The following is an 18,406-nucleotide window of genomic DNA, read 5'->3' as shown; positions in this document are numbered from 1 at the left end:
CAAAAGTTCTGAACGCTAGGTGATAATCTGAAGAATTACTCAGAAATGAAACAGCAACTACCGAGACCCTGACCAGGAATAAGCGGGTATAGATAATGGAAGGCTGAATGGACACTGGGCCTGGTTTACCTTGGAAGATGGCAGCGTTCTGTATGATCAGGAGCTTTAGCTGGGCGCTGGAAGCCTGCAAACTGGACTCCATGTCTTGTCGGGCTGCAACCAGGTACCTCTCCTCCATTCTCCGTGAGCAGCACGTCAGGCCCTTGGCTTGGCATACCTGCAGGTCAGCACCTGGCCAGCAGAGGGCGGCAGAGAGGGGTGAAGGGTCAGTCAGAGGTAGCTTCATAAATGTTTCTCCAACTTGTATATTTCTGCTAAGTTCTCCATTCAATCCACCATACCCCCCCCACCCACCCCCACCCCCACCCCACCACCACCCCACTCCCCCACTTCCAAGCCCAAGAGATCTTGTTTACCTAATGATGTCTGCAGTTACATGAGCAGTCAATTCACTGGTTTTCCTCGGAGCTGCGAGCCAATGCAAACACGCTTCATGTAACGCAACAAGAATCTATCAGTTTCCCTCCAGAGAGGAGAGATTTCCCATGCCGGAGACTGCACACTGAATGTTCAGTTAAATTACTGCGAGTCAAATGCCTTTCTTCCTCACAATGATACCAGATATGACAGTCAACCTACAACGGAAAAATTAGGGTGTGATTTTTTAAAAATGTATTCAGTGAGCGTAGCACCATTTTGTCAACATACTTCCCTCCTGTGCCTCCCTCCCCTCCAGGGATTATGTCTGAAATCTCACGGTAAATATTCCAACAGACAAAGAGAAAGAACTGTGTGAGGTATTAATTTCCCCAAATCTCTTCCTCAGGTTGAATGTTGAAAAGGTTGAAAAGACTGAAAAATGGGTGAATGAAAAGGTGAATACATGAATACATTGCGCAGGGATTAATTGGAACATTGTGCTTGCCTCAGATTAACAAAGTGATTGAAATGGCAGGAGACAACCAGATGTACACAAGCCAGACTGAGACTTCTGAAGGCCATTTATCAAGAGCAAATAATTGATTTCACAGACTTCTTTTGTGTATGAAAACATTGAGCCATTGAGGACAAACTGAAGAGACAATCCAGATGAAAACATTCATCCTTCAAAGACTATTTTGTATTTGAAAAGTTTCTCTGTCAGTGAATGAAATAAGAAAAATGTGATTTTTTTTCATTGAGCTCCAAGGATGTTTAAATTATTGGTGTTAACTGGCCCCTGTTTTGCATTTATGCCTGAAGTGTAAGCTGACTTTCTTGGATGCTGCACCACAAAACTAGTTAATTCTCAGGGTCTGTGTCTTTGTTTTAAAACCAGCTTTCACTACTTGTGAGGAATAAAGTTGAAGTAGAATTTCCTACAAATTATGTTTAATTTTGAAATAATAACCTGATTTAAATCATTTTGCCCTAAATTATTTTATGCAAAGGCTTATTTATGGGTGGTTCGAAAGGAGATGATTTGCTGTACCTGTATTAAATATCTACTGCTGAGCTTCTCTGTGTTTAGTAGTGGGTAGATGTGAACTGAACTGACCGACCTCAGGCATCACATCGTTCCGAAAGCAAACATGAGTAAACAAAACTTCCATGAACTCCAGCTCCTCACATCTCCACAACTAATGTTGAAAACTAAAGAGGGTATCACAATGCATATGGCTAAAAATAATAACAGAAAAAGGCCTGAGCACAGGAAATGCCTGGCCTTCATCCTGACATGGCAATATTCCAATAAATTAAAAATTACATATTCTGTTTTTTATATTAGTCCTCTGCATTTCACAGTGTTCCTGTAACATAACTACAGGACACTCACTTCCCTTGCAAGCATCTGTGTCTGCCTGTGTGATCTTTATTCAGCCTGCTCTTTCTCAATAACCCCAAGGTGTCAACCCACTGCTTATTCATCTTGTCGAGTGTATTCACGTGAGAATACACAATGGCGGGAAAAATCTTCCCTGATGTTACCGTAGAAACCACAGGAGAAAATAAAATCTGAAAAACCACCAAGATTAACATGTAAGGAAAGATACCCCGGGGGACTCTGGGTAAATGAGTCCCTGGTGAATGCGGCTGAAAGTGACACACGGCTGATTGACTGCGTAAACAGACATGAGACAGGACAGGAGGAGAAGTAGGTGAGGGAAAGAGGAAATGCTGGCAACTGAGTCACAAAATACAGACAGACAGAGGAAACGACAACACAGGAAATGCAGAGCCACACAGACAGGCACCCTGTGCAAAGCCTGGAGACTGAATCACACAGGGAACACATGCTCACAAGCCTTCCCAGAGATGTGAGCATGGGATTCAGAGAGACATGCACTACCACACAGAGACTGACACATGCACTAACACACAGAGACTGACACACACACTAACACACATAGAGACTGACACATGCACTACCACACAGAGACTGACACATGCACTAACACACAGAGACTGACACACACACTAACACACATAGAGACTGACACATGCACTAACACAGAGTCTGACACACACACTAACACACAGAGACTGACACATAAACTAACACATAGAGACTGAGACACACACTAACACACAGAGACTGACACATACACTACCACACAGAGACTGACACAAACACTAACAAATTTTGACACTGATGGAAATTGCTCTCATAAGTACATCATGAGCTGAAAGCGGTCATCAAACAGTTTTTAAAATTTTTTTATTCCTGTCTTGGTGCTGGGTTTCACACATTGCGAAGGACTTCTGAAACTAACCAAAACATTACAAGAGCAAAATGCAGCAGGATAAGAAGTGAAAAAAAAGAAAAAGAGAAGAGAGCTGGCACTAAAAGCACAGTGTAAGCTGAGGAATGCATTGAGCGGCGGCAATGAGGGCTTATTTAATCTGTCTGCAAACAGCTATCAGATCAAACAATGGCGGCTGCGCGAATGAAAAGCAATAGCAGGCCGGTTTTATAGAATCGCTCGGCTGAACAAATGCAGCGTATCAGGCCACGCTGTACATAATATCTAATGATGGAATCTAATGGAACAGGCTGGTGGGGTAGTAAACAATGCTGCTTTATCTGTCATGTCTCGAACACAGACAGGTATATTTTTCAGTCTGTGAGTCTATAGAGGGCCTTTTTTTTGCCCCGTTTTCGTCAACTGAGTTTAGGCACCGCTTCTTTGATCAGAAACTTTTTTGTGTTTTGAGAACAAACTTTTTTATTTCTATTTTTTTTCATAAAATGGACTCGCGTGACTACATCATTGACAAGATGGCTCCGAAGTCACTGCAGTGTGTTCAGGAAGTGACAACACAATTGCCCTATTTCAGAAGGTCTCTGGTGTGTGGGTCCAGAGCCTCCGGTCAGCATACACACCCACGAGAGATTTCCAATCTCTGCCCCGCCATCAATCACTCTCCCTCCTCCTTTTCATCCTTCTGTCACTTCACCCCTTTCCTCTGACCTGTTCCTCTTTCTCCTCTCTCACCATTCCCTCTTGCCACATTTCACTCTCTTCCTCCCCTCATTCTTTCCCTCCTTTTCGCCGTCCCTCCTCCTCCCTCGCTAGAGTTCAGGAACAGGCATCTCTTCTGCCATGCAAGCAAACCATAAGCCAAAATGGGCTGACTGACCTGTTTTCGTCACTAAGTATGAAGCAGGCCATGTTCACACTGACCCCGCTCAAGGGCATATCACCCATATCACATTGGATGGGACCTATTCAAAGTGGTTTCATACATTTTTGTGGAAATACCTGACCCTGTATTTCTTAAAAAAAACTTAATGCAAATGCTTTGTATTTAAGAGTCTGTTTCTTGCTGTATGCTTGTTTTAATAAATATTTTTTAGTTTTGTGCTGGAAAGCATTGATTATGGATGTAGACAATGATTAGGCCAGGAGTGACCTCAGCATTTACATGAAGGTAATGTCCATAAAATATTCCATGAAATGAATAGACAAAATCGCACCCACACTCAGCTGTATCTTAAATGGGGCAAATGTGAACAGGCTTCTTTTTTTTCTCACCACAAAAAAACACGTACACATATCTTGACAGCTCCAGTAGGGACACACTGTTCAGTATTCATTTATCATTGTTATATACAGTATAGCATGCAGCATAATATTTAACAAACCCGGAGAGTTCTGGGAATGGGTCCTGCAACGCCACACTTTCCAGTGCCAATTATGCAGTAATTTGTATGCAATTTGATTTGAAATAAAATGAAAGTAATATGAGATATTAAAATGCTGAAAAGATCCTTAGGGTTGTAAATTATAGATTCAGACAGATGTGGTGCTTCTCAAGTTTAAGAAATGTTATTAAATCCAAAAGAAAACCCTAGTTAACCTAGAAAGATTACACTAAATAAACCTCAAATTAGTATATAAGACGGTTGCACACTGGTATTTTGATTCCTGCCCAGTTTCACATTTTATTCAATTTCATTTTTATTTGTATAGCGCTTTTTACAGAGAACTGTCACAAAGACGCTTTACAGATTTTAAGATGGCTCTATTCGTAGTCTTCTTATTTTATAGTTCTGTTGTGGCTTGTAAAGCTACTCTGTAATTTGTAAGACTCAAATCAGCAGGACTGTTAAGTTCTTTGCCACCAGTTAAAGAAAGGGGACTTTAAAAGAAAATTCCACAAAGGAGCTATTGTTTTGAAGCACAACTATAACATAGCACGGACAGACCAAGGACAGTCAGATAGAGATAGATAGACAGACAGACATACACGGATAGACAGACAAACAGACAGAAGACAGACAGACAGACAGCCACAGTTAGACCAAGGACAACTTGCTTCCGCACTTGTCTCTCCAGCCAGTCATGAGGCCACAGTCCCTTGCACAAGCTGGAATGGGCTGTTCGGTGGTATGACGCGGGAAGGGAGGGTGAGGGGCAGGGCAACCTTTTAAACCAGAAGAGCACAGGCTGGCCATCGGTCAGCTCCTCGGTCAGATCGAAGACATTAAACAGAAGCACCCCACCGCCAGTGTGACATAGGTTCAGTCTCATTAAGGGTACAGCAAGCTTTCATGATGCTGAGCAAACCGAACCGCGGGGACCGCTCCTGCGAAAGGTCAGCTCCATATCACGCATTCATTTTTACAGTCCTGCTGATAGACTTGGTTGCCATGGTTCTGCATTAGGTTAAAATCTGTCAGTCTCATTTGTAGTATAAACACAGGGGCAGATGATGCGGGGTCTCTTGTTCTTTCCAAAGGCTGGCTGGAGTCCCACTGTGGAAGGAGCCCAGAACAGAAGGCCTGACACCCGCCCTCCTGGACACAAATTGCCAAAACTCAGAAGATACCGGCACAGCAGGCCTAAATTATTTGTACGGCCATTTCTGTTTTGTTGCTCCTTCATCACTGTTTGGTCACTGCATACTGTTAAAGTACAGTCAGATAGACAGACAGACAGACAGACAGACAGATCCACACAATCTTTGCTGGATGAATAAAATAAAAACCTTACAAAATATAGCAATCACAGTAAAGTTCTCCTGTAGTTCAACTCTCTTGGCCCCCATACTTTCTGCAGCAGGGATGAACCAATTAGTGATTGGGTGGAGGGATTCATTCAGAACCACTGGCGTAAAAAAAACAGGCTATTCTCTCACCAATATCGATGTAAAGACTGGGGACCTGGGCATGGAGGATTTAGCTAGTTTTTCTTCAACAGAATGCCCAAAGAGCGACTCTTATGCTGTTTCATGGGCTCATCCAGTCTCATGAGCCTGGCCCAGTATCAGAGTTAAAATGTGGATCGGATTAACCAAAATGAGTGCAGGTTTGTGTGCTTTTGGGGGTAGAATAATAAAAGGTGTCCATTAGCGCTTTTTAAGGTAACCTTTAATTTTGGTTTTGAGACCTCCTTTCATCACCCTCACTTCATACTTCTCACCTTCTCACCATCTGCAGCATTTTTAATATGGATGCATCTTGGAGGAAGAGGCGAAAAAAATCAAGCTCTTTGGACCTGGGCCCCCTGGCACCATATGCAGCTTGATTAGCATTCAGTGCTGCCTTCCAGCTTCTGTCTGCTCCTGTCACAGCAACACCACCCAACCCCCCCGCCCCACACCCCCCACCCCATATCCTCATGTACCCAAAAGCTAGCCCTCAGGTCCTCCCAACTCCACACACTCACTTCACCACCCCCTCCTCAGAACATCACTACCTCTTTCCAAACCCTTGGCTTCCAATCAAGCCTTCCACAGCAACCTGCTGAAGGAAATACAACCACGAGCCACCTATTTCACTCCTGGAACGTTTGCGAGAAAACGTTTAATTTCCCATTGTGTGTCTCGCGAACATCAAAACATGATATCACAGATCATAACAGGACACCTTTTCTGAAAAGTGTTAAAGCAGAACACACTTTGCTAACATAGTCGGTATGCATCAACAAAATAACATGTGGCAGTATCAGATTGATACTGCACTGATTTCACGTTATCCCCTGAAATTGATATGTGTCATACTCAAAGGCAAAAAAAAACAAACATAAAACGACTTCGTCATAAGTTGTTATAGTTTTCGTTACTTTATTCATTTGGTTACCATCATGGATTGCATATGAAGCAGCAATGAATAAAAGAAAGGAAATAACTGCTCGGGAATAAATGTGTTACTGTTCCCTTGTTTTGGAGCAAACAAATTAATTTGTCTGCAGTGAACTGATTACCCATAGGAATTTCTTTGAAATTCACTCCCATTTGCATTTAACAACTCAGTTCACACCTGAGAGATACATCAGTGGCAGAATGACAAAGCTAAATTTTTTAATTAAACCTATCAGAAGAAAGGGACAGAGACTGGGACAGCCACAACGTTGGACCCAGACCTATCATTAAGGCCGCCCAGATTCATTTGCAATACATGACAGCAATCTGTGTTCAGCGCTCCGACGCTGGCTTGCTATGCTACAGCAGAACTTGGGCGAAGGACATTCTCCAATCAGGCAGGAAGGAAGAGCCACTCGCTGTTTTCTGCAAATATCTAAAAATCCATGTTTTCACCAGTAGCCTCCATGTTTCTATCTAAAAAAAAACAACCCCGTTTCTCCCTTTAGCTCTCCGGTCTTGAGGCACGCATCTCGACGGGGGCGCTCCTACGATTACAACTTGCGTACCCCGTAAAACGTACTTTCACAAGGCGCTTCGGGCTACAAGCGTCTGCCAAATGACTAAACTGTAATAGTAGATGGTAAATTGGGGACGACGCCCCCTGACACTTGTTGCCTGGGCTAATTAAAATGGACTTGAAGTCAAAGTCAGCCGCTTCTTCCCCCATCATTCTTGAGGGATGTTAATATTGCCGGAGGACGGTGGCCATGATTCCCTGGAGAGCGCGTAGCCACGTTCCTCACCCCGCCTGCATATTCGCAGTACATTTAACATCGGTTTCTAAATATTACTGCCGCTCCACCTTTGCCAAGAACATGAATTGCTGATGAGGGAAGGAGGGAGGGAAGGAAGGAAGGAAAAAATAACCTTCAACACTTCCCCAGCCTAACATGACACTAAAACATCCAATTAGCATTTCCAGCCAACTGTGTTTAAAATGCAATAAAAAAGCATATATGGATATAATGAATCGCAGCACAAGCAACAGGCACAACAAGAGAACCAGGATTTCTGGACCGCACTTCCAGTCCGATATACTCTATAGCATAAAAATGCAAAAAAATAAATTAATTAATTATTTTTCATTCCTCTCAGCTCTCCAAATCAGAAGAGAAGTCAAAGGTCAAAGCTAATGCAACATTTTTTTTACAATCTTGATTTAAAAGGACATAACTATTTTGTTTTCTTTCACTAATTAATAGTGCCTAGCTTTCTCCCCCACTTGTGCTGTTGACATTTGGTGAAAATACCAGTATAGTAATGGCTCATTGTATATATCAAAGTGAGTGAAATCTTTGTTTTGAGCGTTACAGTTGCAAATCAGAGAATGAGTTACTGTCCCAGAACTGTGTCTCGGTAAGCTCAGTTTGAAGGGACTTGTCTGAAAATAAAGACACGTTCAAAAGAAGACTGTCATGTCACATTTTCAGCTCTCCCTTCCTTGCCATGGAGACGGGAGGAGTGCTTTTCTGTCGGTTATACCCAGGAGGAAGAAAAAAGGAGAAAGAAGGAAAAAACCATTTGAATACCCCTCAACACTGAAAACGGTGACAAAATAACTGCATGAAAAAAGCTACACGATACAGGAATGCACTAATGCTGTCCATTGTCAGTGCGTCTGCTTTAAATTATGCTGCTGTGATCGTTTATTCATACTGTTGTGTTTTCTAACTTTTAACTGTTGAACTCATCAAAGTCATAGAAGCACATTTCTCTCCATCAAGGACGACACTGCAACTGTGTTCTGAGTAATGCTTTAAGGTTCTGTCCTCTAGACCCACTTGCTTTCAAGCAGAATATTTTAATATGTAAACGAAATGTTTGCAAAGTATTGCAAATGTCACTCCGTGGCCAAAATAGCATTTAAGTATGAAACTGCCAACTGCCTGCAGGCATTTTATATCTTTTATATCTTTTATATATGTGTGTGTGTAACTGGAATGTTAAGTTCTGAAACAAACAAAAACTGCAAAGAAAACTATGGAAATACATAAAAATGAATGAGCAATGTCTCTCCTCAGTTCTCGGTTAATTGTGCCTCATGCTGACAGTAATTTCCACTATTGCACCACTGCCACTCAACCTTCTGCTTCTCTCGGTAATATTTTCTCTGTGTGACGCTCGCGGCTGAGTGTCTTTGTGCTCTGTGACAGAGAGGCCACAGTCCCGTTGGAAACAGAGGCGCTGCACTGCCGCTAAAAATGAACCAGAGGGTGTCACTACAGCCCCCTGGGTACGCACACTCCTCCCCGAAATCTCACAGGCACAGCAGAGGGGGTCAGAAGAAATAAAATCAGGGACCCGAGAGGGAGGGGACAGCGAGAGAGAATGAGATGGATGGATGGATGGAGTTAGGGCAGTGAGGATAGAGAAAGTGCTATTGGTAATTGAGGATTAGACCAATAATCTCTTGATAGGTTGGGTTTGGTTAATATAGAATATTTATTTATTTAGGGGTCATTCCACAATCAAATCTTCATTAAATGGTTTCTCACTGGAAACATTGCTGACAGTCTTTTCACCGTTTTCTACGGGATATACTATTTTTACAGTATACACACAATAGTTAAACAGTTTGCACAAATCAACAACGGAAAGGTGTTATTACTACAGACGAGTTATTCACTTTTGAATTGTCATATATTTGATGTGATCCGTAATCGTATGCTGGTGTGGTTTCTTTTATTTTAAACTTGTGCTTCGAGAATATGTAGCCTACATTGTTTTAAAATAACATTGATTGTAGCTCCCGCATTGCAACAGGTAGCAGTGTAAATATCAGTTAACTGCTTTACGAGCCACTGGTTGAGGTAAATATATTTTGCATCTGTGAAATTGTAGGACCAATAGGACGCTCCTCTTGTTGTCAGTCGTTGTATTACTATTATTTTTATTAGTCAACATTACCGTGCAATTCGTGTGTAAGCCAGCCATCATAACAGTGCCAGCTGTCTTGTGATTTAAAGCCAAAATTGCCTCGCTCTTATTTATGCAACTATAAGCAAAATTTTGTATTCGCTACTTTTGTCCTATACCGTTATTTTCGACGGAGAGTGACAATGAAGCAAATGGCTACAATATGCAAATCAAATTCAATAGTTTACACTATACCATGTTGTAACAGTGTTTACCTGAAACAGGAGTCTCGGGGGTCCACTTCACCCCCGGGTGGAGGAGCTGGAAGGACGAGCGTACCACCTGGCAGTTGGGAACCTGTCCACTCGGCTGTGCGAACGGTAGGAGCGAGGCGCACAGCAGCAGCACACCTGAAACCGGAGTACCTGCCATGGCACGAGACCGAAAGTTCGTTGCTGGCAGAACAATTTTTATATCACCTTGATTAAGTCAGAGCTTATATGGACAGCAAGATGTAAACAAGGTACAAACTGAGACGAATAAATCTTATTTGAACAATTGTCTCCCGTGGTTATTTTCTGTGTGTAACACCGCTGTTTCTTTTTCTTCTTTTTCCACGATGCTGCACATTCCCGCGATAAATATACGGCTCTCTCCGTCAAAAGTGGTACACCAGCCAAGCAACAACTTCTTCATCTCCTTGCAAGGGTGCGGAGTGCTAACGCGTCACTTTCAACATAATTACTCTAACGAATTGGAACACGGCATTCTCATTGAGTGCGACGAGCATTCAAGTTCAGCAGCACTACTGTAAGTAAGGTATTGCATAGGGCTTGAATTGAGAGCGGTGTTGAATGACTCGAAAACCGCCTTTACTCCTTTCCTCAGCGCTGTTGCCGACTGACTGACGCTGGAAACTGAACTACTAAAATCACAAGATAGATTGCGCGCCATCGCCTTCCAGAGCGCGCTCACCAATCTTATCATTTATAGGGCTAAAAGAACTCGAGCCCGTCGGTCCCCTGTGAACTCAGGGAGTTAAAGTTTGGATGAAGCCGAATAAGCATACCACAGGGATGCATAGTATATGTAAGTGTAAACCAATTTAAAGCAATCTAAAATGAATAAACATTTACACATCCGCGTCGTTTTGAGGGCTGACAGGGAGACATGTCACTCCCAGTATCTTCATATTAATTCATTCGCGTAGGTTTGAGAGGAGTCATGGAGACATTTCACCCACAAAATGTTCACGAATTTATTGCTGGCGTAGCTTGTATGCTTGTGAGACTGGACGTTTTACACGTGAAATTGGTGGTCCAACGAAGTATCCCGCAAAGCTGAAATGAAACCTATGCCTATAGGGTTAATTCATTGTCTCTTCAATTAGTCAATGACATACGTGCTATATGAGTCACTTGTCTCCCCCAAAGTTGAAATGAAACCTGCACGTGTGTGAACATCATGAAACAGGCCCCCCGTATGATTACACAATGTCATGTATGATTACACAATGGTCTAGCTGTTCTGTAGTTATACCAAGTAGTGATTTTGCCTTGTTCTTGATATATCAAGGGGATATGGAAAAGGCGACCAGAAAGAAAATCGCCAGGAGCATGTCATTATTTTCTCTCGGCAGACCGCGCATCCCGGTGTTGCGGAACCGCAAGAAGCCATTCGAGTGTGTTATTAACGTCAGTGCACTAATTGCGTGCTTTTCCCTGCAGCGATACTTAAATGGGTAAAAGCCTGACAGTAGTCTAATGCTAATGATAATTGCAACAGTCCACTGCACTACGCTACCTTTGGTTTAATCTTTGAATCAACCAAATGTCCCTTCTCGTCCCACTTAATTGCAATCACTTAAGTAGGCTGCACCCCTTTCATGCGTAATAATTCGCCTTAATCAGAGGTCGTGTCAAGTTAACTTTGTGCGCTATCAAATCATGTAAGTCCCCACCTGAGACAGTCTGGCTAGACCAGTTGTTTAACTGAATGTATCCGATTTCTGAGTTTTGGCACACTCATAAGTCGCTGCTGTGTAAAATAAAGCTATTTTAGTGAGGCATCGGATACAACGTAACGTAATGCAAACACGCGGATTTTTATCATTTATTGCAGATGCGGGATCAATGGAATAACGTAAATCATAATTTTATGATTCACCGTGATTACAATAACGCAATACATGCCACACCAAGCGGTTTGCGCGCCTCGCGGTCGTACCACACGAAGTGTCGGAGACAGTCTACACCTGATGGGCTCCAAATAATTAGTTTTGCAAAAAAAAAACCTTTTATATAAATGATGTTCGGACGTCCAAATTATACAGCAAACTATACATTTGTAAAATGGACATAAAACCATAAAGAGACTGCAAGAAGTCCTCATGAGAAAACTACCATTCCTTTGAAGTCGAAGTCGAGTTCATAAATAATTGTTTCACTACTTCAAGGACAGTAATTACTAGCATGTAAGGTTGACAACGGTCATTTCGCCAACATTAGACGTTCAATAGATACAGGCAACAATCATATGAGCCTTACGCGAATATGTGCTGCCATCTTGCGGCCTTCTTTTGTAATGGAAGGTCCCCAGCGCATTTATGCGGACGATCTCGTAATAAGCACGTTTCTACAAATTATAAATTAAACGACAGCAGATTGGAAACTCCTATCTTGCAACGAAAGTTACTTTTATTTTTGCAACTGCTTTAATAGCAGCATCATCAGTATCATTTCAAAATAATTCTCAAGTTAGCATTTCAATTGAAACCATGTAATTTTTTACTCCAATATCGGAGTTGGATGTATATTCATCATATATTTATTTTATAACTGTATTTACTGTTAAAACATCACGAAGGAAAGAATAACACCAATTTATTTAAAACAAGCACATTCATCTGAAAGTCACGAACAGCACAGGCAGAGGGAAGATGAATTACAAAAAGAAACCCCTGCAGATCAGAACATCTGGCGGATTACAGATGGATACCGTGCAATTTTTTTGGAGGTTTTCACGATTCATTAAAATTGCAAAGTCATCCACCCGGAAACAGCGAGACAAACAATTTCAGCATCCCAGCATGCACCCACCCAAACTCCAGTGCTCACATTTGTAAGCAGCTGACAAAAGAAAGCCACAATTTTATTATTATTTTTTTTTTTTTACTTCACAGTAATTCTGACAATGACTGCGAATCTTGAACACAATTTTTTTTGGCATTTTATAAGACGTCACTTCTTCCCAGCAACAGAGTCCCAGGCACAACGAGTTTTGCATGGATTTGCACAGCGGGGATTTTCACAAACTGGATGCAATCCTGCAAAACTCGCCGTGAACCTGCCAGTGTGAGACACAGCCAGAAAACGGGGGGGGGGGGGGGGTTGTGCTGGTGGCCAGGCAGGGGAGGGTGCCTGGCAATACTGGAAGTGCACACACTGCAGTAGAGCTAACGGTACTACCTGCACTGTGAGCACTTTGGAACTGCACAGACTACAGCTGAGGGGTCTTTCACAGGGTGAGCCCATATCAGACAACTTCACTTGTTTTCTGATTCATTTACTCTTCCGTTGTAGAATATCAGTCAAACTTCAAAAGTTACTGCCAGATGTCTCAAGAGCTGTGCTGCTAGCAGTGAATAATTTATAGTTTGAGCACAAAAAAATAAAAAAAGTAATATTTGCTTAAAGCTGAAAATATCAACCAAGATCCCCAAAACATAAATATTCAAACTTGCATGTTTTCCTGAGGATTAACAGGAACCTACCGGTAAAGCCCTCCACCATAGACCCGAACCAGTGATATAAACTACATGGGAACTGTTTAACTGCAGGGAAGATTAGTTCTAGAGGACGAGACTAGGACATCAGAAGCAAGTCAGCTGGTACACTTCAGTACTTTGTTCCTGCTGAAATCACACTAGTACAAACACTCACTGTCAATCCGATCTAATTTGAGACAAACATTCGCAAAAATAAATACAAAATAAGATTGCAGAAACAGTACTGTTCACAGCACAGATTTGCAGAGGCAGTAAGTCCATTTCAAACAAGCACAGAAACTCAAAATCATTCTGGGCAAGTCTGGGAAAGGGTAGCCAGACAAACTCAGGATGAGAGAACACACACGCCGAATGAACAGGTTAAAATCACATCTGCAGGGCTGAGGTGCATGGGCGGTCCCACACAGGTTCGACCCACAGGTGCATTACTGACAGCGTCCCACATGCTGATCGTGCAGTACCTCCTTCCAGAAGGAGCACCTAGCGCAGTAGATTCCAGGCCATTTCACTGACTACACTAGATGCACCTTAAGAGGAGGTCTGCTGTGAAGGTAAGATTGCCACATCTTCATAATTGTATTTTCCTGAGGGATTATAAAATTGACTCTTTTTTTTTTTTTTTTTAAACCAAGTTTAAAAAAAAAAAAAAAAAGACAAGGAAAAGGTCTAAAGGTGTCTTCGAGGAGTCACGGCTGCCCATCGGTTAGGATCTTCAGAGTTTGAATCGCTTCTTCCAATGGTTGTCCTCGGCAATCTGAACATTTTCTGATGAGGAAGGAAAAGAAAATGTTTATTACCAATCATGAGCCATGGCTGTACATGGTTCTCACTTGCAGAAAATGTCAAAACCCATAATGCATTAAACAACTGTTAACGTTATTACCTACAATGTAAACAGAATTTACTCATTCAGGATTAAATGTAAATGCAGAAAGCAATATGAGCGGAGTAACAGCATCTTAAACCATTGCTGCTCACTTACGACTCAACACATTTTTATAACTTGAAATCTGATGGAATTACGCGTGCCAAAAGCACTGGGGAGTTACGGTACATAACCAGAGTTAAAGATAATGCAAATCATTGGACTGTGGACTTGTGTGGCAAAGAGCTGGTCAGCTTTTCAAAGGCCAATTTATCCTTTTCAAAATGTTATTCTAAAATTTAAGTACCGTCACCAATATGTAGCTATCGCTTATGACACCAGGGCTTGATTTCACATGCAACCACCAGTGAAACCCTGTTTTTGGAAACCGTTTTGGTTCTGTGGGAAATTCATGGCTCCAGTGCTAGAACAGCATCCTTTTGTGGCCACCTGTTAAGTAATCATTAAACGTAATTGCACTGTTCTCCCCAAATCATCGTAATCAGTCATTTAATGATTACTAATTAAGTGCAAATGCACACTGATTTACAGACAGCTGCTCACACATACATAATTGTATATTGGTCAAGATAATATCAAACCTGCATGCTCAACGGACACCAATTATGTTTTTTTCAACCAGCAATTTTTGGATTTTTAAAAATATGAATAACTGAAGAGAATGAATTGGAGATTCCCATTTACAGTAATTAACATACAAGGTTCCCTGTTCAATGACTGACTAACTGCATTCAACATTACACAAATGTCAGGACTATTAATGATGCACATACCAAAACAATCAAAAAAGTACCTGCAAATTCTACGGATTTATGTTGTGAAAACTTTTGTAAAATAATGTATATTCCTTTACGAACTTACAAGTGTACGTCACAAACACATGACTAGGAATCATTGCTAAATCGCAGCCAATTACGTTGTTTGCATGTTCAACTATAGCGCTCGGACGAATATAGCGGTAATCAACTGAATTGCAGGCGGCAAACAGCCCGCCGGAAACTCGGGGCCTAAGCTAAGGTTAGCTACGGGATGCGGCCAAATATCCCACAGAACTATTTTCAAACATTATCTAGACATGCTTACCTTCATATAGCCTATACACCGTTGGCTATTTAAAAATTTCACAATTACACAGACCCTCCATGAGACTATGCCGAGAACAAGATATAGGCTACTTGACATGTGGTACCCCGAAACTATTCCCGCGGAGCAGATAAATTACTCAGTTTTAAAATCACATTAAAATATTCCCGAATTAGTCTCAATACTCCACATCCTAATTTCATAGCAAAACGAACTGCGTAACTACAGCCAGGACTGACTGCACAATTACGTACAATTATGTTTCCCGATGTCGCAAAAAAGAAGGTCCACTGCTGATTCACAAAGAACCACGATGTCGTAAATAGCTTTTCATTCTTGTTTTCGCGTCAACTTGTGTAGGTAATTGATTTTTAATCCGTCAGGCCACATTACACGACCGTAATGTGCAGGCCATGTATGCGTGGGGATTCTTTGAAAGTGACGTGAATGTCCTAATCTAAGTGGGTGAACCGCTGGGCCACCAGCTTCAGATCACTCGAGAACTGATAGGACCTAGACGACAACGCAAGACAATGCACACTGGAATACATACTATTTTAGAAGGGTAACATTTTCTTGATTTGCAAAACCACATGTGCCCCCCAAAAAAATAACTACAATTCCCACAATACACCCCTGGATAGAAATAAATGTTTAGAAAAAGAAAAAACAAAACGTTCCTTAACCCTGATTGAGGTACGCCATGTGCTCTTCCTTGTGGTGACTGCACCATAGGAAACAGCCACACGAGCTAGGCGAGTTTACACATCTAGCTTTACAACTTGATGTACAACCTGATAAGGCGCTATTATTAACACACTAACTCATCAATTTCTCTGAACATAACTAAATCAATGTCTATACTTGACTATAGCTACCACGACCACATTACACATTTTAGCATAGTATTGTTATTTCGCTGTCCTAACCTTATTGACTCGTGTCGTTTTTTTACGCTTTAAACCAGTTTAAACGGTTTCTACAACAATCACAAAAATGAGACCAAGACAAAAAAATGATCAAACATAATTTCCACGTGATGTTTCTAGTAGCGTAAACATGTCACTAATCTCAGCACAGCTTGCAGGGGAAAAAAAAAAAAAGCAGAAATAGCAAGTTAACGGCCACAGACAAAACTCGTGAAAAACATGTTACAAAATAATGCAATCAGAGGGCATGCATGTTTTTCACCCCTGAGGACGACAGTAAAGCTCCAATATGCGGTAGCAGCTACATCAATCCCGTAGTATGGATGGGTGCTGGGCGGCATGAGAATATCGAATTTGAAGCTATGGTTTTTGACGTACCCTGTAGGCTAATTACAGTTGGAAAATATCCCTCTCACAATGTTAACTGATTAGCCAACTGGCAACAGCAAACCAAATGAATGAATGTGAACGTAAGGACTAATGGTGGCTAGTGCACATGCCAAATAACAGCTAATTAATTAGCGGGCTAGCTCCGAAACTTTTTCAAACTACATACTAGCTCGGAATACAGTAACCAGCGTCTGTAACTAGCTAGCTATTTATTGAATTCCAAGGGCTTCTGAAAAATATGTGACACGCACTGGCACCAATGTTTTATACTATGCTTAACTAACATTTGCAGCCCAAATTGCCGAACTTGACCAACGTTAGTAGCTGATCGCAACTGCTGGTAGTTAGTTGACTAGCCAAACCCAATTCTGTCTGGATTTCCCCCAGACTAACGTTATCTGGCTATACTGGCTTGCCCGGGACTTCCATAACCTTTCTGACGTTAGCCACCCAACGAATGACCTCAATTGGGGGTATTTATAATTCATTCATTCATTCGTTAATTAATGATAGATTAAATTAACTAACTTGACATATGAATAGCTTGCTAGCTATCGGTAATCAGCTAACCTTACTTAAACGAACAATCTTTTTGTATAATCAGTGACAATTTCATAGCTAACCTAAGTTACTTATAGTATCGAAAACATTATAATTTAATGGCCTTTCATTAGCCTGTAGAAATAGAAAAATCCCGACATATATGTGGGTAACGTTACCTTGATAATTGACACATTATACCATTAGCCATCTAAATGGCTAGCTTGTTGTCTATTTAGCAACACACAAAGCCTTACCACACTGCACAAACCTAGGGGTTATAAAACTTTTTCATACGCTATTAAAACAAGCTGAACCAGTATTGTCTTTTCACTACCGCTTAAAATAAACTAATTGAGAAAATTAATTATAGCAACAACAAAAATGTTCGAAAAGTTACCTGATAGACCGCTGGAAATCTCTACAGTGTCGAGAAGGTTTAGGAAAGAGGCGCGAAGCTACTATCATGTGATGGGCCTTTCTTTATGGGCGAGTCCCCAACCTACAGCCCCCAAACTAGTGGCTAGGGAACTACAGCCGTAGAAGGGCCACATTTGCATAACTTAATTAACGTTATGTTTTAATTTCATCAGTGTTTTGGAAAACAATTAATAGAGAACTCATACACTTATTTATTTAACTTAAAGAACATAGTTTAGCTTCCTAATTATTTACTTATATGCAAGTTACACATTAACTAGTTCCTTCAAAATTAATACTCAACAAATCCATATTTTTCCTCCATGTGGTGAGAATTCATAAAACTATAAACATATTATTTACACAAAGTCATCAGTGCTTAACGATAAATAATGTGCAACCACGTATAATATGCTATAGCCTACTATGATGTATTTAAACAATGGAACAGATTTAAATTCGCTTAAACAAATATTATGAAATAGGCTAGGTAACAAACATACATTTTAAACAAATCATCACCTTCATGCGACACAATATAAGTTGTTACTGCAGTCAGAAAAAGGAGAAACAGCCTACCATACTTCTTATGGAAACCGAGAGGCAAATTTGTAACTGATGGGAACAGCGGCGGTTTAGATGACAATAATAGAACTTAAACGTTACATACCTTGCAGCGCAGATGTTTTAAGTTGAGCCCATCTTCTCTCCTAAAATTTTCGACAAAAAGTTACGTCATGCGTGAAATTGTATGAGCATCCTTTTAGTAGATTTTTTAGGTGGGGGAGGGGTGAGAAGAAATTCGATATTGTGGTAGCCTATTAT

General features: G+C 41.2%; 1 protein-coding gene and 1 long non-coding RNA gene across 2 annotated transcripts in view; both read right to left on the bottom strand.

Annotated features, from left to right (window-relative positions):
• gpc3 (glypican 3) overlaps positions 1-10,864 on the bottom strand; it is an 82,525-nt gene extending 71,661 nt beyond the window's left edge. Inside the window, exons 1-2 of the mRNA XM_035408236.1 lie at positions 9,822-10,864; positions 130-291 (exon numbers count right to left, since the gene is read on the bottom strand). Coding sequence (XP_035264127.1) covers positions 130-291; positions 9,822-9,978 — 319 coding nt within the window. The 5' untranslated portion in view covers positions 9,979-10,864. The remainder of the gene's footprint in view (positions 1-129; positions 292-9,821) is intronic.
• Positions 10,865-12,411: 1,547 nt separating this feature from the next.
• On the bottom strand, positions 12,412-17,061 carry LOC118222810. The gene is made up of 2 exons (XR_004764334.1): positions 16,906-17,061; positions 12,412-14,098 (listed from the first exon to the last, which is right to left on the bottom strand). It is a non-coding gene; the product is annotated as an uncharacterized LOC118222810 (long non-coding RNA).
• Positions 17,062-18,406: the final 1,345 nt, after the last annotated feature.

Source organism: Anguilla anguilla, chromosome 3 (genome assembly GCF_013347855.1).
Source record: "Anguilla anguilla isolate fAngAng1 chromosome 3, fAngAng1.pri, whole genome shotgun sequence".
Classification (NCBI taxonomy): domain Eukaryota; kingdom Metazoa; phylum Chordata; class Actinopteri; order Anguilliformes; family Anguillidae; genus Anguilla; species Anguilla anguilla.
This window is presented reverse-complemented; position numbering and strand designations above follow the sequence as displayed.